The following is a 25,657-nucleotide window of genomic DNA, read 5'->3' as shown; positions in this document are numbered from 1 at the left end:
TGTGGAAGACATTTTCTCCACACTTCTTTACTAAAAGGGCAATCCCTGAGAGCATGGAACAAGGATTCAGTATGGTCTCTACATCTACTGCAGGCTCCAGACTCTGCTAAATGCCTTTTGTGCCTATCAGCATTAGTCAATAACTTGTCCTTAGCCCCTAGCCATAAGAAACTCCTAATCCGGTAAGGGACCTTAAGGGCCCAAATGGATTTCCAAATCTCCGGAGAAGGACCCGAGCTAGGGAGAGAAAAAGCTTCAAAAGCGGATTTGCAAGAATAAGTTCCATTATTAGTCAAAGCCCAGCAATGCTTATCCAAGTCTACCTCATCATTACTCACCTTAACCCCCCGAATTTTCAGAAGGGTCTCAAGACTTAAGAAAGAATCAAATTTAGACCAGATCCAGTCCCCATCAGAGTTAACCACATCGGCGATCCTCCAGTTCTTGATGTCACTAGGAGGGGGGGGGGGAGATGCAAACATCAACTAAAGGTTTATCCCCAATCCAGATATCAAACCAGAAGCTAATTGATTTTCCATTCCCCACCTCCAGACCCACCCCTGAGCAGAACTCTGCAAAAACAGCACTAAGCCCTTTCCAAAGAAAGGAACACTGGGCAACTCTCTCCTTGGGACCCCCGAAGATTTTATCTTTCCGATATTTACCACAAAGAAGGCGAACCCAAAGAGAAGAGGGATATTGCCACATCCGCCACAGGAGCTTCATTAATAACACTTTATTATTATCCTTGGCTTTCCTAATGCCCAACCCACCAGAAGCTTTGGGCTGACAAACCTCATTCCAGGGTAGTAAGTGGATTTTCCTACCATTCACGGCTTCCCCCCAAAGGAATCTACGGTTGATCTTATCAAGATCCTTGAGCACAGAGGCCGGAAGCAGACAAGCCTGCATAATGTGATTAGGGGCAGCACAATTAACAGATTGTAAAAGCGTCAGGCGACCAACCATAGAGAGCGTATTTGCTTTCCAAGAGGCACATCTTGTATTGGCCCTATCTAAAGTATCTTTAAAGGACATTTTGGACACTCTTTCACTATGCAAGGGAATACCCAGATACTTTCCAAGAGAGTTAGTAAGAGGGATACCAGAGAGCTCACTTAGGTTTTTACAAACTCTAGGGTTCATATTCTTAGAACACAACATCCTTGACTTTTGGGTATTAAGTTTCTGACCAGAAGCCAAACAGAAACAATCAAGAATGTCCATAATAACACTTAATTGCTCCTCATTACCTTCAAGAAAGATAAGGACATCGTCTGTGAAGAATAAGTGGGACACTTGGGGACAGAAGCTATTAGTTTAAATTAATTACATTGAATACAATTTAATGAATTTATAAATTAATTAAATACTTTCGGTAAACAAATTAATCAATTAAATACTCAACACCGAAAACCATTAATTAATTGCCTTGATACAGAGTATCAATTAATCAATTAATTAATCACCAATTAATTACCTTGACATTTCACTGGTAATCAATTAATTAATTTCATCTCCCCAATGTACCATTCTATTAGTTCAAACTCAGATGCTCAATATGCACGATCATATGGATATGTTCTTAGTTAGCATTGGGCTCACGGTCTACTGACAGTAAGTGGATTCTAGTAAATCATTACTGCCCCCAAATAAGACAGAGTATCATCAATCTAAAGATGATGAGACCATATAGTTATTTCTCAACTTCTTTTATCGTTTGATATCGATATTATAAACTAGAGGCATGACAGCTATCATCCTCTCTACAGTTTATGCTATTTCTCAATCTTAAGTAGATTGATGAATTAGACAAGTAAAATACTTTACGTGAGGGGTAATTCCACCACTTCACTATCAATGTCAACGCGTTCACCTGTTCATCCAATCATTCCCGTATTTGTCATCTTGTTACAAACCCGTTAAGTGTATGTCAAAGTGAACCGGATTCGACATTAATATTATACTGAAATCTAGTCTTAAGACAATTAGAGACCTACTTAAGAAAATTTATGACTAGTATTAGTTACTACCATACAGTCATCGAATATACAAGTATGTGGTTCTAATCAATGAATTCTCTAGTCATATTATAGCACAAGATATAAATGAAATAGATTAATGACTTTATTAATGTGACACAAATAGTGTGTACACACAAAATATAAGAACCAACGCCTAAGAACTAGTGCACACCACCACCGCCCTGAGTAGTGCAAAAAGGATAAAATTAGACTAACTAATTTCCGAAATTGTGCAAAAGGAACCAAATTAGAAACTTATTAAATTAAATTAATCACCAAACAAACTAAAACAAAAAAAAGAACTAAATAACCTATTGAAATATTTATTCTCAGTTTTTTTTTTAATAATTTCATTTTTTTCTTTTAAATTTTTTCTTTTTTCTTTATTACACTTTTTTATTTTTTTTCTTTTGAAGGGTTTTTTTCTCATTTTCTTTTTTATTCTTTTCGTAATAAGAACATTATAAAAAATTTAATTAAAGAAAAATTTTCAATACTCGACGATTATATTGGCTACTCATCAAGTACTAAATAGTAGAGAACACGATCTTATATAACAGATAACCACAATTCCTAAAATTTCAACTTCTTTTCGAATTAGCATAAAAATTGTAACTTTAAGGTCTCAAAGAACATTTAAGAAGTTTTAGGTTTTGTAACATTGATTAATGAAAGAGATTGGTAAATGTAGGCTCAACGAGGCTATTTTAAGAGTTTTTTTTTTATTTGGGTAGGCTAAAGCAAGAAAAAAGGTTTAATATGTAAATAGGGGGCTAATTCTAATTATCTTAATAATTTCAAGTCTTAAACCAAATGCATGTGACATCAACTAGTACTAGCTTCAGTACCGTACAATGTACAAACTTTCTTTCCATTTCTTTATTAATATATCTATTTATAAAAAAAATAAAAATAAAAATTGAAAAATTAAAAAAATTATTAGATATTTATATTAAAATAATATAATTAAATATAATAAATAATTTACTTTATATTATTAAAATTTTATTGAAAACTATATTTTAAATATAATTATATGTTAGCTTTTATTTATTTATTTATTTATAACTTTTCAAAATGTATTACCACCTACATTGATCATGATTAAAAACCCAAAACTTGAAAATCAAATTTAAAACCCTATCAGGTTAATTATGATATATAATTCAAAATTATATTATATCATTTTAATACAATTGTATATTATTGATAAATAATTTCTGAAAGCATCTATTTCAAGAGTAAGTTTATTTTCATATAATAAAATAAAGTTTATTTTTCCTTACAACTTACCATTCCAATTAACCTTATAACTAAAATTGATACCAAACATAGTTTAATTAAAATGAAATTTAACTAAAATAAGATAAATATAACCAAAATTTAAAATTTAAAATCATACGTCAATATTTTTTTTTGAGTGTTTGTGTTATTAGTGGAAACATTAACATATCCAATCCAATCATTCAAAAAACACCAAAAAAAAGAAGGATGCTAAAAGAGTGTAAATGTCAAAAATATCAACGACTACATTTTTCATACCACTCGATATGAATAACATGTAAACTCCCTTAAATCTTCAAACAACCTCACAAAGTTAATGAATAATAAGTAAAATTGGCATTAGAAATGATTATTTGTCCACATTAACAACAAAATATATATTCAAAGACAACTTTCTTAGAAACAAAAAACTATACAAAGAAACAAATTTTTTTTTTTTTGATAAAAATATTATCTATAAAAAAGCTAATGTAAAAGCATATAAATGCACATTAATTGACATTACTTTCAAAGCTGATATATATTTTTTTATATAAAAATGGCTCTAACTTTCAATATAACATAATATATCTTTTTAAGTTTTGAAAAACAATACCAAAAGCGTGTTATGTAAGTTTAGGAGTGCATTAAGAAAATATCACCAAAATTAAGAGACTATTGGTGTAATTTTTAGCCTTTGATTTATATATAAAAACTTAAAAACACCATTATTTACTATAATTGATAAAAGAAAAAATAAAACGTCAGATAAAATCTCATTTGATTCAAACTCTCCCTAAAAATGGCTAAAGAGCTTCACATAGTCATGCTTCTATTGTGTGCCTTTGGCCACTTGATTCCATCCTTTCCACTTTCCATAGCCTTCACTAATTCTGAAATTCATATCTCTTTTATCTCAACTCCTAAAAACATCCAAAGACTCCTTCAAATTCCTTATAATTTACAAACTTCATTGTAGAGTTTCCTATGCCAATTTTGGAAGAGAAGTCCGCAGAGGCCATCACTAACATTCATGGTTCAGAAATGGATAACCTGAATATTGCATATGACCTCATTCAACAACCCTTGAACAAATTAGCCATTTTTTTGATTGAAAGATGGTCATCAGGGAGCACAGATTACGGACATCCCAGCTATGCTGGCACCCCCGCTCTCTGCACCCAATCCCTAAACCAATTTTTTTAAAAGAGAACCAAAAAATACACGAGAACCAAAAAAGAAGCAGTCAGTTTAAGCAAATCTATAGATTTGCCCGCCTCGCAGGTTACAAAGAATAGCGGATGTACAAAAAGGAGGGATATCCGTCCACCAGACCAGTTCCGAGTCTGTTCTGCCGTGGTTGGCAAGAAGATCTGCGACCTGATTACCTTCACGAAAGGTGTGGGAGATCAAATTAGCCATTAATCAAAAGCCAGATTGTATAATAATTGATGTAGTTCCTTATTGGATGGTTGATATTGCCCAAGAAAACAAAGTTTCTCTTGTTTATTTCTCTATTATCCCTGCTACTTCATTTCTATTTATTAGCGTTCCTGATTACTTAACCGGTGAAGGGAAAAAAAGACTCCAGCCATCGTGGGAAAGTATGACTTCAAAGCTTGAGTAGATTGATTTCCCTTCTTCTTTAGCTTATAGAAAAAAACAAAGCTATTGTTGTTTTTAAATAAATTACATTAGAAATGCTTCTGGTATCTTATATGCTGAAATAATTAAAAAGCTAAAATACAATAATAAAAAATTTCAAAATATAAAAAGAAAACAATCTAAAAAGAAAACATGCCAATCAACACGTACAAAGTTAGAGAGTGAAAAAAAGAACATATAAAATTTAATCTTACAGCTAGAGATGTTTCTTCAGCTGTTGAGAAGGCAATAAAGTCTGATCCTCTACTTGCACCATTAGGATCAAGTATGACCTATTACATATCAAAGAAAGAAATAATCCATAGATGAAGACTCAAACTATCTTTCATAAAATGACTTTATTATGGAGCAATATTACAAACTTTGCATTAAGTAATGGTTCCAAATTTTGAGAATATTTCCTTTAGTTTATCATTCAGAAATAATATTATCATCTAGGTTTTTGAGATATAGGTTCAATCCTTCAAACTTATCCATTGTCTCTTTAACAGTCTACTCAAGACGCCCCTTTCCCAACACACCATTCTTTTTCATCAATTGTCTTCCTATTAAGAGACTCAACAGCTCGAGCTGCATCATCAGAATTCTCAAGTGCGACTTAAATAAATACAACACAAGCTAAATAGATGTAATCTCAAAATTAACCTTGTCATGGAAAGCTTGAGCAAACTCATCAAGCGTGAAGTTGAAAATATCAATAGTAATAGAATAAGTATATAGAAAATGGAAAATGTGCAAATCAATATTCCAACCTAATTTTAGTATGAATTTTGGAAAATTCAACACATAAGATACATGTAAATTGAAAAGAAGTTGCCAATGTCATGAAAATCCTACAAAAGTTGAAATGATCCATGTCTATGCCAATTAAGAATATAAAGGATTTCTCAGAAGAAGATTCTTGATTGCATAATGCATGTTGTATTATACCCTAAGAGCCAGACAAGTTCTATTCACCTTAAATAGTTTTTTCACTGTCTTTAGACAAGGCTCACAAGGCTAATTGGTGAACGCTTGCATCATCATAACATAATATGGAGGAAATTTTAGAAGCAAATCCCAAAAATTACATCGTAAAAGGAATCTAAATGTATATTAGACACACTACAAAAAGAAAGGATGAGGACTAAATTATTGAAACATTTTAGTAGTTAGATGGCAGGAAGATCGAAAGTCTCAGCTATTAAAGAAATTAAAATTGCTTTAGGAAAGCTCAGCTCCTCTTCTCCACCTCTTCATGATCACCATCCATCTCTAAATCAATTGGAAGAGGGGCCACCAAAAGGTTGCTTCATAGACCTCAAACCCATTAATTGGATTTACATACTAGAAAAAAATCAATTACTCTCCTACGGGATTTGGAGTACTATCTTGTGGGGGTTTTGGTTAGAAATTGAGTTATTATGATTGTCTTGGATCTAGAAGCAGCTCATCACAGCAAACCACGAATGATGTACAACATTTTGAGTTACTTGCATACATTTGATCCTAATTCCTAAATCAAAGCAATAATTTTCCTATGCTTTGAACATGCAAAACAATGGAAGAAAATCCAATGACAGTTAATGTAAAAAAAATCAAATGATTCAGAGGAAAATAATTTCATCAAATAATCTCATATAAGAAATTTAATTCCAATAAAACCTAAAAGAATAAATAACAAAAGTGAAATTGAAATCATTGAGATAAAACAAGACCGAAAGCAAACTAACCTATTATAAATCCCTTTGAAAGTGAATAGAGGAAGATAATAAAATTCATTGCCCATATTGTTTCTTCGATTTGAGTTAATGTATTAGGTATGTAACAATAGATGGCATTCAAACGGTAAACATCAGATTACATGATCATACTTAAAACACATTTGCAAAACGATTAAAAAGTGGAACCTTTGTTTGGTTTTGATTTCTCACGAAAGAGTGTATTGTACTTCACATCAAGAGGTCTTGTCTTCCTAGTAACAACTTTTGTTTGCTGCCTTCACTGTCTTGTTGCTAGATAGTTTTATATTTGCAAGTTTCCTTCTCAGGTCATACATTCAAACGACAGAACAAAAAAATTCACACACAATCTGTAGGGCGAGATTATCAATTGCCCAAACTTTAAACTATAAAAGATAATTTAAAAGTGTTGGTAATATAAACATATATAATAAAAATGTTTTGTGAATTTGGTTTATATATATATCCTTAAAGAATAAAAAAAACTTGTAACCACTAACCCAAAGCAAAAGAATTGGCTATCTCATATAAGATTTTAATTCCAATAAAACCTAAAAGAATAAATGATAAAAGTGAAATTGAAATCATTGAGAAAAAAACATACTGGAAGCAAACTAGCCTATTAGAAATCCATTTGAAAGTAAATAAAGGAAGATGAAAATCTTTCGACACAACCTTGGCAAGCTTCAACCCTCATAGATAATAAAATTCATTACCTGTATTGTTTCTTCGATTGGAGTTAATGTGTTAGGCATGTAATAATAGATGACATTCAAACAGTAAACATCAGATTACATGATCATACTTAAAACACATATGTAAAACGATTAAAAAGTGAAACTTTTATTTGGTGTTGCCTTCTCACCAAAGATGCATACGACCTTTACTACCAAACTTTACCTCCCGAATAGAACTCTAAAGATCCAGAAGAAACAAGGAAATATTAAGAATAATCGAATAAAAAAATAGCACGGTTTCTCGTCTTCCAAAAAAGTTGAATTGCATTAACAAAAGCCGAAGTCCAAATATCAGAGAATTGCGGTTGGAATGCTGAGATTGGAAGCTTAGCAAGAAAATGTCAAAATCATCCAATAAATGGTCTCGAGTTTTCAAATGTTGGCAGCAAAGAACAAATATATCATATTCATTTATTATATATATATATATATATATATATATATATATATAATTAATGAATATATATAACTTACAATTGACGTCATATAGTATAATAATTTATCATGAATTAATCATTAATTTAGAAATATTATTCATTAATCATTAATATAGAAATATTATATATATATAACTTATAATTGACGTCATCTAGTATAATAATTGATAGAAATCATTAAATAGTTATCACAATAATATAAAATAAATTATAACATATAAAAAATATTAGTACGAGATAATAAAGACATATGACCAAATCTAATTTATAATAATTCTTCTCAATTAATTTATGAATTTTTAAAATGTTGGGATCATACCGAGGGACGGAGAAATGACATCCCAACAAGGCTGGTACCTATGGGCGGAGCTAGCCTAGGGCTCGGGGGAGCCGGAGCCCCCCCAGCTACCGGCTCTTCCCTTGAGTACAGATCGATTTTTCCCATGTAGCCCCCTAAAATTAGTATATATTGACTCTATGTAATATTATTTTAATGTTTAAAGGTAAATGAGTTGGTTAAGGATGTATACTTCTATTTGAAAGATCATATGTTCAAGTCCTTCCAACCTCATTTTCTTTTAGAAATTTTTTATTTATTTTTAAATAATTATAAAAACAGGTTACCATTATTAATTAATTTAAATAGACTTTTATTTATTTATTTTGATAACACTTTTGAATTCATTTTTATTATGTCTTTTCTATTAAAAAAAAGTAAACATATTTAATTTTCTATTAGTTCAATGCTAGTTTCTAAAAAATGATAACATTTTTACAATTAACGTGTTGGAGGCTAAAAAAGTTTTGCCCAGCCCTGACGGGTTGGACTTTGAAAATTTATTCTCAACCGCACGACTAAAATTAGCCCCCCAAGTTTAAATTCTTGACTCCGCCACTGCTGGTACCCATCACACCGAAACCAAATGTCAATCTCAATATTATTTAAAGAAAAAAAGGAAAACAAATAAAAAATGAAGAAACTAAACAAAGCAAAATTGTTAAAAGCGATAAAAAAAATTATAAAAAAATGAAAGAGTTATAAAGAGGAGTTGAGCTCCACTAGATAATTTCATATGTAACTCCAAAATGAGCCAAAGCGACAACTGCTCTACTACATTCGCGGTAGATACGAGAGACAACAATTTTCATAACAAAATAGTGACTAAAAAAAGTTAAGTAATCATGTTTAAGAGACAAAAGAACCTCAAAGGAATGATTCTTCAGCAAGTTTTTTTTTTTTTTGAAGAATTCTTCAGCAAGTTAACTACGTAGATTGAGTCATATTCAACCCACGGCTTAAACCAACCTTTCTCCCAAGCTAAGTGGATAGCAAAAATTGCTTCTTTGAGCTCGGTATTATAGGAATAAGAGGAAGGCCGAAAAGACAAAACATCCATGAATAAAACTCCGAGAGGTGAGAAAAATTCTCTTGCTCCAACATCTCTCAGGGAACCAAGCACTGACACTACAAGAAAACAGATGTTTTGTAGGGAACCTTTTTTCCATAGGATATCAAAAGTTCACCACTAAAGTCCTTTTGTGGCAAAAAAATATATTGCCTCAACTATTAGAGCGACGTTAAAGGTAAGTTTGGTGAAAAATTAGTTCGTCACAATAGATAGACATCTATGGCAGAATCACAATTTGCCACAAAATATATTTATTTTTGTGGCCTTAAGTTGGTTCGCCATACATTATAGACCTTTGTGACAGTATTTAGAGATTTTTGTGGGAAATTTTTCCCACTAATATTTATAGGATAAGGTACTAAAATAGGTCTAAGGTTTTTGGGGAAGTACCAATTTAGGCTCAACGTTCAAAATAACACCAATATAGGCTTAACGTTTACAACATAATATCAATTTAGGCTTAACGTTTACAATATAGCATCAATTTAGGCCTCACGTACAAAATAGCACCAATATAGGCTTAACGTTTACAAAATATATCTAATTTAAGCTAAACGTCACAATATCTTGTTTTGTTGAGAATTACAGATTCGCACAATAGGTTATTATATGTTTGTGGCGAAAACCATATTTGGTCACTGAGACATATTTTGTGGTGAAACGGAAAGTTCCCCATTAAATGATCACTATGTGTGGCGATATTGATATTCCACACAAAGCTATTTTTATTTTGTGGCGAATTTTATTTCCCCATTGAAAGTCCATTTTCTAGTCGAATAAAAAATAGCACGGTTTCTCGTCTTCCAAAGAAGTCGAATTGCATTCACAAAAGCTGAAGCCCAAATATCAGTGATTTACGAGTTGAAATGCTGAGATTGGAAGATTAGTAAGAGTGTCAAAATCATCCATGCGGCCAAAGTGCATACCAAACCTGGTATGTAAAACTACAACACACAAATAAATGGTCTTCCAAATGTTGGCAGTAAAAAATAAATAAACCATATTCATTTATTATCAGTTAATTTGAAATATTATTCTATATATATATATATATAATTAATTAATCATGAATATAGAAATATTATTAACATATAGGTGCCTTCTATGGTTACTTTGTTTTTGACAAAGTACCATTACTTGGTGTGTTTTCACCATTGGATGATGGATTAGAAAATTAATCCAATGATAAAAACACACAAAGTAAGGCTTACTTTGTTAAAAACAAAGTGTGTATATATATATATATATATATATATATATATATATAATTTATAATTGACGTAATGGATACAAATCATTAACTTACAATTGACGTCATCTAGTATAATCTATATATAATATAAAACAGTAACGATGGAGTTGATGTGTCACTTCCTCCTTTTTTACTGATAAAAAATATAATAAAAAATATAATATATTAACTTTAGTTATATTATTATATTTATTTATAAAAAGATTATTTTATCCGTACTATATCTAAGAGTTTTACAGAATTTAAATTAATCCCTAAAATCTCTCTAATTCTCTGGATATCTATATCTAAAAGTTCTACATAATTTAAATTAGTCCCTAAAATCCCTCTAATTCTCTACATATCTATATCTATATATAATATAAAACAGTAACGATGGAGCTGAGATGTCACTTCCTCCTTTTTTACTGATAAAAAATATAATAGATTAACTTTAGTTATATTATTATATTTATTTATAAAAAGATTATTTTATCCGTACTATATCTAAGAGTTCTACAGAATTTAAATTAATCTCTAAAATCTCTCTAATTCTCTGCATATCTATATCTAAAAGTTCTACATAATTTAAATTAGTCTATAAAATCTCTCTATTTCTTTGCATATCTATATATAATATAAAACAGTAACGATGGAGTTGAGGTGTCACTTTCTCCTTTTTTATATCATTAATTGTAATTATTAATTATATTTTTGTTATATTTATATATTAAGATGAATCCGTGCATCGCACGGGTCAAAAACTAGTAATTGATAAAAATGATTAAATAATTATCACAATAGTATAAAATTACAGCACAACATATTAAAAAATGTTTGTACGAAATAATAAAGACATATGACCAGATCTAATTCATAATAATTCTTCTTAATTAATTATGATTTTTTAAAGGCTGAGATCAAGCTGAGGGATAGAGAAATGTCATCACAACAAGGTCGACACCTCATCACACTAAACCAAATGCGAATCTCTATATTATTAAAAGAAAAAAGGAAAAAAAATAGAAGAAACTAAACAAAGCGAAACTGTTTCTAAGTGATAAAAAAAAATGAAAGAGTTACAAAGAGAAGGAGGTGAGCTTCACTAGATCATTTCATATGATGTAATTCCAAAATGAGCTAAAACGACAACTGCTCTATTTTCTTCGCGGTAGATACGAGATAACAATTTTCATAACAAAACAATGATTAAGACAAGTTAACCAATCATGTCTAAAAGACCAGAGAACCTCAAAGGAATGATTCTTCAACAAGTTAACTATGTAGATTGAGTCATTTTCTATCCACGGCTTCAACCAACCTTTCTCCTAAGCTAATTGGATTGCAAAAATCGCTTCTTTGAACTCCGTAATAGGAATATTAGAAAGGCTGAAAAGGCAAAACATCCCTGAGCAAAACTCCCCAAGGTGAGAAAATTTCCCCTGCTCCAACATCTCCCGGGAAACCAAGTCCCGAGCTATTAATGTTAACTTTTGATAAACTCAGAGATGGAGAATTCTAACAAACCAAAATAATGACAGATTTATTTATAACCAAAACATGTAATTCGGGTTCGTTTCATTCCGTTTTAAACCGAACCGAACCAAACCCAAAATTAAGCTTCAGAAATAAAATAAGAAACCAACCAAAATAATGGCAGATTTATTTATAAACAAACAAATTACACACAGTAGAAAAATAAACACAATCCCCCACATAATATTCAACAAGGATTTGAGAAAAAAAAAAACATGAATTTTATCTTAATAACATAAAGCCACACCCCAAATAATGTATCAAGGCAATCCTGCTTATAAATTAAGCACAAATTTTGAAGAAATGTTCTGAGGATTTAGTTTATATAGGCTGAACCAGTAAGGAAGATACAAAATCTTTCAAGACACCTCCAGAATTAGTATAGCAATCTTCATCCTTGTAAAGTACATCCATTACTCTTGCAAGGTTCAGTATTCTCATCAGCACTGCCATAGGAACCGAGTCCGAGTCCGAGCCCGAGTTAGAGTAGTGAATAAACTCTCCATTAATATCTTTCCAAGCACTTATAACTCTTTCTTTGAATTCATCAACTGTTTCTTCTTCTGTGCAATTATATTGTTTCATGTAACACTCTATGCTTGAAGCAGCATCACCTCTCTTTTGCTCAACCTTGTGGGATACAATGTCATCCATCAGTCTAGCAATTGTTGATGAGGCTCTCACTATCTTATTTGGCTCAGAATTTAACCAATCAAATGTGTTTTTGGTAACATTATCAGTATCAGCCATTCCTACAAGTGATGTTGTGGCTAGCAGTGGGTATCCTGAGGAGACTAATGCCACAACCATGTATTCCTCCATTGTTGGTATGTGTTTTTGCTGGAACCATTTTGATTCTTCAAAATATGCTCTCACTTGTTTTTTCATCTGATAAATCAATCAATCAATTAGCGTTTTCATTAGGACTTAATTTTTTGACATTTTGGCAGGTTTTTTTTACCTATATTTGAATTATTAGAAGCACTCGGTTCTTCGGTCAAATGGAGAACCTCTCGTACATATTTTGACATGTGTAACATAGACCCACACATATTATAAAAGACCCCACTATTTTAATTACTACGTGAGATCACAATACACGTATCCAAATATGAATTGAGGGTCATCCTTAGAGGTGTAAACGAGTCGAGCAGAGCGAACCCTAGGTAGGCTTAGTATTGGCTCGTTAATATCTCGAGCCGAACGCTCTCGAACCGAGCTTTGATCGAGCCGAGCTTTTATCGAGCTTTAACCAAATTCATTATATACTTAGTAAACAAAAAATCTTTATAACATACCCCATATAAGTTTAAAATATTTATAAAGAAAAACAATCATATTATGGTCGATATTCCAGTATAGTAGTGAGTATTTGTGATCGGAAAACACAAACTCGGAGAAAAATTTCAAACAATAAAATATATTAAAATTTGTAATTTATTTTATTCTTTATCAAAACCTAATTGTCTAGTGTCTAAGTTTTTTTGTATTATTTTTTGGATGTTGCTACTTACCACCCTCAAATGACCTCTTACCGCCCCCATTTGGACAATTTTGTCCTTTTGAGAAAAAAACGTCAATTTTGGTCTAGGTGGGTGCTAGATCCGCCCAGTCAATGGCTTGGGAGGGTGGTATATCCGCCTAAGCCATTGGCTGGGCGGATGCTGGATCCGCCCAGCCCAGTGGTGGGACGGGTGCTGGATCCGCCCAGCCCATTGGCTGAGCGGTCTAGCACCCACTTAGACCAAAATTGGACCTAGGCACAATCGTAGACTTTTTAACGACGAAAAATACAAAATTCTCTAATTTTTTGTGACGAAAAATGCTAATCGTCACAAAAAATATGCATTGTGTTCATGATTTTTTTGAGAAAAAAATGTAAATTTTATTGTTTCCGACTCATAATCATCCATTTTTGGGATTCGGATTGTCGCATATCAATTATTTTCATAATTTCAATTATTATTGTTCGAGTTTGTGATTTTAGAAAAAGAATTTTTAGTTTTTTATCAAAATTATGAGAATGGCAAAAAAGTACAAATTTCATAATTTCAATTATTATTGTCCGAGTTTGTGATTTTAAAGAAAGAATTTTTAGTTTTTTATCAAAATTATGAGAAGGGCAAAAAAGTCCAAATGGGGCGGTAAGAGGTAATTTAGGAGCGGTATTGAGTAATTCACTATTTTTTGGATGAGTTAAATGTTATTTGAGTTGTGAATTGTGATGAAAGCTAATAATAACCAATTAAATATATATTAAATATATATATAGTATTTAAAAATAATCGAGCATGCTCACGAGCTTTTTTGCCGAATCTAAGGAAGCTCGGACTCACCTCATTAGTGCTCGAGCCAATCCCGAACTCGATTCGAGCCCTATCGAGCCGAGCTTTAATCAAGCTTTCACCGAACCAAACTAGAATAGTTTGCGAACTACTAAGACTCGTTAACACACCTAATCATTCTAGTGACATGGAAAACCACGTGATTATATTAACTCACTGCTTCTTTTGCATAAGAAAGTCTATATGCTGTTCCTTGATTTAAGACACGTTCCTCAATTTCGGAATAAATATCTATAAGTGATTTGTAAACTAGTTGCATGTACTCCGGAAACTCATCCATCACGTTGATGTCCCATCTGTGAAATGTGAATGTGAAATGACAATAACATATGTGGTCAACTTTGAAATGAACCAAGATAATAATGTTATCCATTGTAATTTATACAACATCATATCTACAACTTACTATCATCACAAATTATAAATATTATAAAATATATATTATATCTAATATTTTTATTTTATGTTTATTAAATTAAATGTGGATGTGGATGTACTAAATCATGAAATATAATTAATGGTATTGAAAGTGATGAATTGGAAGAATTATGAATTAAGATCAAGTTTAGGAGTTTATCGGACAGAAAGTTAACGCTTTTCATGAACAAATATGTGTGTCTAAGTTTACGGATAGGGCGTTAACGCGTAAACTCGGCTATATTAGGGTTTAATATACAGCTTGATAGAATAAAAGTGAATAAACATGATTCAAACCTGTCAATAGCTGCAGTGAAGAGGTCAAGTTCTGGAGGAGTTGCATAGACATCATAAATATCATCAAGAACAGAAGTAATTGCGATGACTTTGGTTACTATGCTTCTAGCCACAGCATATTGGGGCTCAAAATACACTCCTAATGTCCAAAAATAGCATTCCACAACTCTATCCCTTGCAAAAGACACCGTTTTTGCAAAGTCTAATTCTTTCCACCACCTAAAATTAAACCCAATTAGCATATTTTGTATATAATAATGTAGAAGCTAATTGTAATGAAATAGAACCTGGTAATGTCGCCTAGCTCCTTCTGGTGCTGCTTTTGCAACAAATTGAAGTCCAACTTAGCAAAGGAGAGTAGAATTTTGTTACATGAAGCATTTAGTTCATAAAAATGAAAGTAGCTCCTGGCCTCCAATCTCGGCAGCCCCTTATGAAATGGTTGCTTCAAAGCATGCTTTATCTGGTCACCAAAAGGAGAGCTCAATTGGGTACTCATGGTTTGAAGATGAGCTATAGTGAAACCAAGTGCTTGGTCTAGAATTTCTTCTCCATGAGTTCTTAGATGTGTAGTTTCGTACAAGCTTAACATTCCTCTAACATCATTAACAATTGAATCCTTGAACTTTCCATTCTCATCCTTGAACTTATCAAAAACATCTAACAGTAACAGCAACAGATATTAATTCCGGTAATTAAACAAATGAAATGGAAAGGTGTGGAGGACAGCGTACCACATGGAATCATGTTATAACCATGTTGCCTAAGAAGTCGAAATTTGAGAGAAATGAGATATAGGTCATCATCATCAAGACATAATATTTCATCCATCATATTTCTTAAGATTTCATCAATCTGAGTTTCAAAATGATACTGGATTCCTAGCCGTTGGATTGCATCAATCATTTCCAATGTTTCAGGAACTTTAGGGCATCCTTTTAACATACTTGTCACTTCTTGCTTCAGCTTTTCATGTCTTGATATGTCATCTTTTACCTATATATATATTTACAAGCTCTTGTTAAGTAAATAAAGTACTCATGAACATATTAACAAGTAGGTCGCCAGCAAACTCGCCCAAAATTCACAAACAGAACGTTGAGTTCGAGCTCGACTCAAATTGTCGTGGAACTAAAAGCTCGAGCTGATAGTTAAGCTCTGACATCGATTACGTATATGCATGGTTTGGCAAATTGAAATTAAAAGAGAAGGTAGAAAGAATACAATTATTTTACCAAAAGTTGATCATTAGAAGTATAGGAGAGGAAATGATCACCCCAAATGCTAGGATGATAATCAGCAGACCGGCGAATAACTTCAGATCCGGCAGGAATAGTGGAAACTGGAGCTGACATTTTGTCTTGTGAATATTTGCTCACTTGATAATATGGTTTATATAGGCAAGTGGTGGCCAAGTTTTTGCGTACGAGCCACATGGCATTTTGTGTTGTGCATGATTCACGTTTTTTTTAATGCACTATTTTTTTTTTAAATTCTACTACACTCCTCTGCAATCTATACGAGTATAGCGTGTTGGAACTCAAGAAGTTTTTAATACAAGGTACTATATAATGCTCATCGAGCCCTCTTAACTTGTTCAAATTGATCATTTTATCTCTTCAACTCATTGAATGTCCTATTTACTATCTTTAACTCCATAAAATGGTATTTCTCACCCCATTAACTTGTCCAAATTGATCATTTTATATTTCCCCAACTCATTGAATGTCCTATTTACCCTCTTAACTCCATAAAAATAGTATTTCTCACCCCTTATGATCTTATTTACCCCTCTCAACTCCATAAAAGTGGTATTTCTTACCTATTTATAATGCAAAATTAATATGACTTATTCAAATGAGTTTGAAAATATATTTTTTAATATCAATTTTTTTTATTTTTTTTAATTTGATAATTATGCTGATACTTGATGTGTTTATTACAATAATATTATATTACAATAATTAGATAATAGAAATTTAACTAGTCAAAAAAATTGAAAAAAGAAGGGATGAATAAAAGATACAAATAACAAGAACATTAATATAAACAAGTTAAAAAAAACATTATATATATGGATAAGTTACCAAAATAGGTCTATGATTTTTGGAAAAAGTATCAATTTAAGTTTCACGTACAAAATAGTATCAATATAGGTTTAACGTTTAAAAAAGTATCAATTTAGGCCTCGATAACGGATTATAAGGAATGAAAAATACCACTTTTGTGGAGTTAATTGGGTAAACAGGACATTCTATAAGTTGAGAGGATAAGTGGACAAGTTGAGGGGGTGAGAAATACCGCTTTTATGGAGTTAAGGAGGTAAATAGGACATTCAATGAATTTAGAGAGGTAAAATGACCAATTTGGACAAGTTAAGGAAACTGGAGAAGCATTAGACGTTAATAAAATAAATAGTAATAATAAAATAAAATGGTTACTAATAAAACCATTCTATACAAATGAATAAATAAAGTATTACATTTATTCTTTCAAATATTACATTTATACTACTTTTTCAATTTTATTAATTAATTTTTAATCTCTTCCATCATAAGTTTTAATTATTTAGGGATAAGGTGCAAAAATATCTCTAACGTTTATAGTCATGAGCAATCTTAGAGTGTAATTTTATCTCTAATATTGGCATTTAAGAGCAATTTTACCCCTAACGTTGTCGAGTTGTATCAATTTCAGAAATAATTTATCAAACTGTCTCCCGGTCATGAATGTTGTCATCTAAACTTTGCATATGAGTCATTTTATCACTCATTAGTAACAGATCATAAATATATGATTAGACGAGAGAAAAATTTAATTTTTTTTAAAATATACACTGTCTATTGTAGGAGTTGGACAAAAAATATTCAAAATATTTCGCCGAATTTATAAATATTAATCTCCAATTCTATTATTAAATCACAGAAAATATAAAATCTTTTTTTTAAACGAGTTGATATGCAATTGGTGCAGAATAAGGAAAAAAATATCTGTGTTTTATAATAATTTCTGAAATGGACCCAACTTGTCAATGTTAGGAGTAAAATTGCTCTTGTCTGCCAACGTTAATGGTAAAATTGCATAATTTTAGCCTTTATGGATAAAATTGCTCTTGGCTTTGAACTTTATGTGGTATTTTTACATATTATCCCAATTATTTATAATTATATATAGGGTTAATTATATATAGATGCCCTGTGGTTTCGCCGATTTGCAGATGAGTACCTGTGATATTATTCTTGACAAGCGCATTCATGTGGTTGCAAAAAAATTTATTTTTTTACTTTGTCATATTTGTCCGATGAAAATTTTCTAAGAATTAAAGTTGTTTAGTATCATATTTAGCGTGGAACAAAAATTTGGTTGATATGTCATCTTTTATATGTATGTATATATATATACACACAAGCTCTAGTTAAGTAAATAAAGTACTCACATGAACATATTAACAAGTAGGTCGCCAGCAAACTCGCCGAAAATTCACAAACAGAACGTTGAGTTCGAACTCAACTCGATTACATATATGCATGGTTTGCCAAATTGAAATTAAAAGAGAAGGTATTTTTACCAAAAGTTGATGATCAGAAGTATAGGAGAGGAAATGATGACCCCAAATGCTAGGATGATAATCTGCAGAGCGACGAATAACTTGAGATCCGGCAGGAACATTGGAAACTGGAGCGACGTATGCCTAGGGATCCTCTAGAGTTAAAAAGCCTCTAGAGTTGGTGGAGTTGTAATCTCAACCATTAATTGCAAAATTAATGGATGAGATTTAATTGATAAATTTTAATATTTAATTAGTCATTTATTGATCAATCAAATCTCATCCATTCATTTTGCAATTAATGGTTGAGATGATTACAACTCCACCAACTCTAGAGGATTTCAACTCTAGAGGATCCCTAGGCGTATATTCACTCACTTGATAATATGGTTTAAATAGGCAAGTGGTGGAGAAGTTGTGTCAAATATTAATATAAGATATATGATTAGGTCTTAACTATCAGTTTGAGCTTTTAGTTCAATCGGTTCCTTGACATGGTATCGGAGCTTCTAGGACTAAACGGTCGAGGGTTCGAGTCCTGACAACCTCATTAATGTGTGGAATTAAAAACATATGGCGGGATGGACCAAGCCCAATGGACATTTGCATGTGGGGATGTGTCAGAAATTAATATATGATTAGGCCTTAACTATCAGTTCGAGCTTTTAGTTCAATCGGTTCCTTGACAAGTTGTTCGTATTTTATTTTTTTTTGTTACAAGAAGTTGTTCATACTAGGGACATGGCATTTTCATGATTCATGTTTTTCTTACTGCACTATTTTTTAATAGAAATTCAAGTATACTCTTCTACAATACATATATTAATAAATTCGTACTATTTCTTCACTTTTCGTTCTTAACACCAAGCATCTTTTCAATCATAATAAATCATTGGTAAGGTTTTTCTTTGATAAAAATACCGTAAAAAGTGAATGTTTCAATACTAACTCAATCGTTAAACTATAGTATGGATTATATTTTTTTTTCTTTGATCTAGAAAATGTGGAGCACTATCGAAATAAGAAGAAAGACTTGCATATGCTTTTCATTGACTTGGAGAAAGCATATGATAAGGTACCAAGGGAAGTACTTTGGTGGGCCTTGATAAGGAAAGGCATTTCGCGGAAATATATTGACATCATAAAGGACATGTATGAGGGAGTATGCACGAGTGTACGTACTAGTGTTGGGAAGACTGAAGAGTTTCCTATTACGATTGGAGTGCATCAAGGTTCCGCACTAAGCCCATTTCTTTTTGCCATCGTTATGGATGAACTAACAAGTTCACTTCAAGATGGTATACCATGGTGCATGCTGTTTGCAGATGATATTGTGTTGGTTGATAAGACGAAAGAAGGAGTGGAGATGAAGTTGGAACTATGGAGGCAAACTCTAGAATCTAGAGGCTTTAAGTTGAGTCGAAGTAAGACAGAATATTTGGAGTGTAAGTTTAGCGGCCGTAGGAGTAGGGAGGCAGAGACAATCACCCTAGATGGGAGAGTTGTTCAGGCCTCGGATTGCTTCCGGTATTTAGGATCTATTATCCAAACGGATGGAGAAGTAGATGGAGATGTTGCTCATAGGATTAAAGCTGGTTGGTCGAAGTGGAAAAGTGCTACGGGTTTCCTTTGTGATCCCGGCATGCCTAATAGATTGAAGGGAAAATTCTACCGGACGGCAATTAGACCAGCATTGTTATATGGTACGGAGTGTTGGGCAGTGAAACACTGCCACATCCATAAGATGTCGGTGGCGGAGATGCGTATGTTGAGATGGATGTGTGGTCACACGAGAAAGGACCGGGTGCGTAATGAAATAATTAGGACAAAAGTAGGGGTCACATCTATTGAGAATAAAATGAGAGAAAACCGACTAAGGTGGTTTGGCCATGTGAGACGTAGAGCGCTTGATGCGCCGGTTAGGAGAACCGAAGAGTGGCAAAGGGATGTAGTGGTGAGGGGTAGGGGAAGACCTAAGCAAACTTGGAGGAGAGTGATCGAGATTGATATGAGTTTATTGGGAATTGAGGAAAATATGGTAGTGGATAGGACGGAGTGGATGGAGCGAATCTGTGTCGCTGACACGACTTGATTTTCACGGTTTTATATGATGGTTCATGTTAATCATTTCGGGACTAAGGCTTTGTTGTTGTTGTTGTTGTTGATCTAGAAAATGTGGAAAAATTTAGTATTTTTGGACAATTTCTACAATGCTCTTGGAATAATATATACAACCAATTAATTAAGGTAAATAATTTATTAGTCTTAATATTTTTACCTAATACACTGTTTGGTCTTTGTATTTTAATTATACGTTATTTAGGTCTTCATTTTTGTTCTATTCAACAGTTTATTCAATTATAAAGGGATTAAACTATTAAATAATATTTAAATATTTAAAGGATAATAAAAATTAAAAATTAAATGTTGTATTATTAAAAAGCGAGGATTGACCAATATGTTAGATAAAAAAAATGTAAGAATTAACAAATTATTTAGTCCATTAATTAATTAATGCATGATTTAGAAACAGTTGAGAAAAAGAAATTTGTGAAGGTTGTAATCCTAAACCAATAATGATTGAAGCTAAAACTTGAAGCAATTAAATTTTTCTAATTTGGTGAAGATCCATAATTCCGCTTGAAGAAAAAATCTGAAATTTTGATAGATAAAATTACCAATAGCATAGAAAAACATGAATTTATACCCCCTAAAACCATAGGATATGGAGTTATATAAAACCCTTAACTAAAAAGCATAAAAGACATAAGTAAAGGTTAAAAGGGTCAAAAAAAAAAAAAAATACATAAAAGAAATAAAGGGGAAATTGTTGTGTAAGAATATCTCCCTATTGAGGAGTTTTTCTATGTAAGACATTTTTTTCTCTTTTTCTTTTTCTCGTTTGATCGTGGATTCTATTGACTAATCTTTATTAAAAGATAACCCTGGAAGAAAAAAGTGATGTTGTGGTGATTGTTAGTAGTAATGTTGTTGAGGTGCAATCAAAATCACCTAGCTGGGGGCTCGTCGACCGATTCTTTACATATATGGGGAATAAAAATTCCTACGATGAAAAATACTATAGCAGATTTATGGCACCCATCAAGAGGTATGTGCATCATTAAGCCATTTTCTATTAGATTTGTTTTTTTTTCCATCCTCTAAAACATAACAAGTGGTGAAAGGTGGGTTGTGGACGTTCGAGCAAAATCTCCCGATTTTTGCTAAAATACAAAACGGTCAAAACCTTAATGACGTAGAACTCTCAACAATAGAATTTTAGGTTCGTATTCATGAGTTGTCGATCAGATTTATATCGGAGAGCGGTTCATAATGAAAATTATATAGGTAAGTTCATAGAAGCAGATGCCAGTAATCAACAAGCTGATAATTCAGCTTTCTGGAGAAAAGTGTGAAAATCAACAAGGTTATTTTCCCTTTATCTTTTCACATTCTTTATGGCTTTAATTATCTCTCAACTATCCGTATAAGAGTTTTATAACAATTATTTTTTTAACCTATATGTTATTTACTTACATACAATATTAAAAATTATTTATTTAAGACATGAAAATGATAAAAAAAAACATGAAAAGTGAAAAAGAGAATAAACGGAAAAATGATAAACAAAAAGTGAAAACAACAATAAATAGGAAAAACTAAAAAATATGGAAAAAAAAGAAAGTGGGAAAATAGAAAAAAGGTGAAACATAAATTAAAAGTGAAAAACATCGTGAACCAAAGAAACAAAAACATGTGAAAAAAAAAACATGATTTTTAAAATGATTATTTTATTTTCTTTCAGAAAAAAATGATTATTTACTAACTCTACTCATATGACTTTAAAAAAACAATTATTAGGTACAAATGATATATATAACATATTGTTTTTTTGAAGAAATATACAACATAATTAATAAAATAATTTTTATAATTTTTATAGTTTTAGATTAAATTAAATGCACTTTTTGATATGTAATGTTGAAACCGTTGAATCAAAACTGTTGAGTTCATTTCGATTCGGTTTATTATTATTATTCGGTATGTTTCGTCTTAGTTTATTGATTATTTAGTTTTTGGTTATTTTAATTCGGTTCAATTTTCAGTTTGAACCGGCCATTAAACACTTCTAAACTTGATTAATTTGTTATTTGATAACTTTGTTTTTCAAATCACTATTCATGTCCTTTGAGCCACCTGCAAAAAAAAAAACAAATAATTAAAGACCGGCGAACCTGCTCCAATGCCTAAGTAAATAAAGGTTTGAACGTGAAAGAGTGATCTTAACGTAGCTCTTGGGTTTTGCCGTACTTAACTATTTATAGTCCTTTGACGGATTCATCTTCTTCTAAGACTCCTTTTAGTATAAGGAATCTATTTTCTACGAGGATAAGTCTACTCTTAAGAGAAGTCTTCTATTAGGTCGCAAGATGGTTTTCCTCAGTGGGAAACAATTCCTGGAAGCTTATTTAATCTGAAGGCCCTCATTACTCCACGTGACACTAGATTTAAAGGCTCACAATGATCCACGTGTGATAGTTTATTTCCTACAATATCACTATTCAACTTGTTTATGACCAAAATAATAAATGGATCAACTCTAATTCATTTAATTATGGGTTTCGAAAGTTTAAATGGATCACGATCTGAGACTGTGATTTGAGACGGAGGAGCGGTTTTGATATTACAAAAACATTAGATATCTTTGATTTTAATTTGGAGGGTTTCAAATTTAAATGTGTTTGGAATTTTATACTTTTCCTAAATCCTTCCATAACTTTTCCCAAATAAAACTTTGCATCACCCCTTCTAAACAATTTCTTTTTACTAATTCTCCAAAAAGTATTGCTCACATGGACTCTGAATGACTAAATGAATTTGGTCATTCACCGTTGGATCCAAACTTATTAAATCTAAGCCTTAAGATGGTTTGAATCTCCACCACATGATTCTAATAAGCTTGAATCCAACGGTGAATGACCAAATTCATTTAGTCATTGAGGGTCCAAGCTTATTAGAATCATGTGGTGAAGATTCAAACCATCTTAAGGCTTAGATTTAATAAGTTTGGATCTAACAGTGAATGACCAAATTCATTTGGTCATTCAGGGTCCAGGTGAGCACTAGTGATTCTCCAAAACCCTCCTTCCAATCACACAATAGATTCCTAAATCACTCTCTTAGATTCAAGACCTACCCTACTTGAGTGGCCCTTAAGTTATGATAATCAAATTATTACTCAAAAACGAAATGCATTTAACATTATCTAACAAAAACGTGTCTGAGATCTTTGGGAAAAAACACTCATGAAGATGGCTCTACGGATGACCTAACTCGGAGATGAAACCTCCTTGACGACCGCCGGCGATGCTTCGGCAATCGCGATTGCCCATCTATTCGACAGGAAAGCCTTCTCCAACTTCTCTGCTGCTGCAAACGGTCGATCGTCACCTGCTGCGATCTCGTTCGCGGATGTAGTAAAGAACTCAATCTCCTCGACTGCCATTCCCTCGCCGCCTCTGATCAGCTCTTCGACATCTCCCAGCTCCTCACTGTCGCTGGTCACGGAAGAAGGGGGTTTCAAGGCAATCAAAATTCCTCAGAAGATTTATGAGGAGAGAATCAAAGTTGTACAACATTCAGTTATTGGGCGGGTCTCGCTGAGCAAAGGAGAAAAGCCCTAGAAACATGCTGATCTGAAGCAGAGATTGAATCAAATATGGAAGCGCAACCTTGACTGGAAGATGGTATCTCTTGGAAAGGGGTTCTATCAATTTGTCATGCCGGATGAAACGGCCCTTCAGTCTATTTGGGGGCATGGAGCGATTTCTTTGAAGCCAGGCATCATCAGATTTTCACCCTGGTACCCAGGATTCAATCCGGACCTTCACAAATCCACCTCTGCGCAAGTCTGGGTAAGATTCTATACTTTACCTTGGGAATTCTGGGATACTAGAATTATTGCTAGTGTTGCTAGAGCTGTTGGTGTACCCATTAGATTTGATAACAACACAGTTAATGGGGAATTTGGGCACTATGCTAGGGTGCTAATTGATGTAGAGCTATCTAAGGAAATTCAAGGTAGGCTACGGGTGTTTTTAGAATATGAGAATCTCCCAATGTTATGTGGCATTTGTTCTTCTGTTGGGCATTCTTCTTCCGTTTGTCGGAGAAATGCCAATGCTTCCAAACCACAAGCTCAGAAGAGTATGCAAACTAAGAAACCAATCAATACGGTCTGGCATCGGACTCAGGCTGATGCCCCATCTAATGAAAAGCAAGCTGAGGTTGCATCTCCATCGCATAGAGAGGAAGAAGCAGTATGTGAGAATTCTCTTACCAGCTCACTGCAATTGGTGCTACACAATTCAGAGCTGATTGGGCATGGAACTGAGGAAGGTGGTAATGCTGCCTAGGGTGATTTGAATGAGGACAAAAGAAGATCAGTGGCAGATTCAGAGGGATTTGAGGTTCATCTTCCATCAGGGCTTCCTAAAGAGGTAAATTTTGTCACTGAATCTGATGAATGGACACAGCACATGATTCGATCACATAACAGAGAGATTTGCACTGTGAATGATTATGCGGCTGAGGGAAGCGACTGGATAACAACCCGTAAGAAATCGAAGAGCAAAAAAAGTGACTCTCGCCTGACAGGGCGAACTCGACCTCCTATAAAAATACATATGAATTTATTGTTCTGGAACTGCAGGGGAATTTTGAATGAGGGAACTCAGAGGGCTCTTAAATTACTTTGTAGAACTAATCATCTTGATTTACTGCGCTTAGCTGAGCCTATGGTTGAATTTGACAGAATTTACAGTCTGAACCATGATGATAATCAAATTTCATTTGTTTATGGAAATAACAATGCTAGCAGGAGAAGACTCCTATGGAATTCAATTCTCTCTAATCAAGTCTGTGATAAAAGGTTGGTCTTGGGTGATTTTAACGCGATTACTGGAGCTCATGAGAAAACAGGAAGAAGTCCCTCTAAGAGCAACTGTCGTGACTTTAGAGATTTCATC

The 25,657-nt window shown here is 32.6% G+C and overlaps 1 protein-coding gene across 1 annotated transcript; it reads right to left on the bottom strand.

Annotated features, from left to right (window-relative positions):
* Window positions 1-12,121: 12,121 nt before the first annotated feature.
* LOC136232049 ((-)-germacrene D synthase-like) lies at window positions 12,122-16,437 on the bottom strand. The gene is made up of 6 exons (XM_066021090.1): window positions 16,318-16,437; window positions 15,817-16,078; window positions 15,370-15,742; window positions 15,083-15,301; window positions 14,526-14,664; window positions 12,122-12,911 (listed from the first exon to the last, which is right to left on the bottom strand). Exons 1-6 carry the CDS (start codon window positions 16,435-16,437, stop codon window positions 12,345-12,347), a joined length of 1,680 nt encoding a protein of 559 aa, XP_065877162.1. The 3' UTR covers window positions 12,122-12,344.
* Window positions 16,438-25,657: the final 9,220 nt, after the last annotated feature.

Source organism: Euphorbia lathyris, chromosome 6 (assembly GCF_963576675.1).
Source record: "Euphorbia lathyris chromosome 6, ddEupLath1.1, whole genome shotgun sequence".
In the NCBI taxonomy this organism is placed as follows: Eukaryota; Viridiplantae; Streptophyta; class Magnoliopsida; order Malpighiales; family Euphorbiaceae; genus Euphorbia; species Euphorbia lathyris.
Note: the sequence above shows the minus strand (reverse complement) of the source record. Positions and strands in the feature narration are given on the sequence as shown.

Excerpts from the sequence above, each read along its gene's own strand:
- LOC136232049 (XM_066021090.1), bottom strand. The coding sequence starts at position 16,437 with ATGTCAGCTCCAGTTTCCACTATTCCTGCCGGATCTGAAGTTATTCGC. Across the intron at positions 16,079-16,317 it reads CTTCTAATGATCAACTTTTG|GTAAAAGATGACATATCAAG; the intron begins GTAAAATAATTG and ends ATATATATATAG. Across the intron at positions 12,912-14,525 it reads TTTCTTATGCAAAAGAAGCA|ATGAAAAAACAAGTGAGAGC; the intron begins GTGAGTTAATAT and ends TTGATTTATCAG.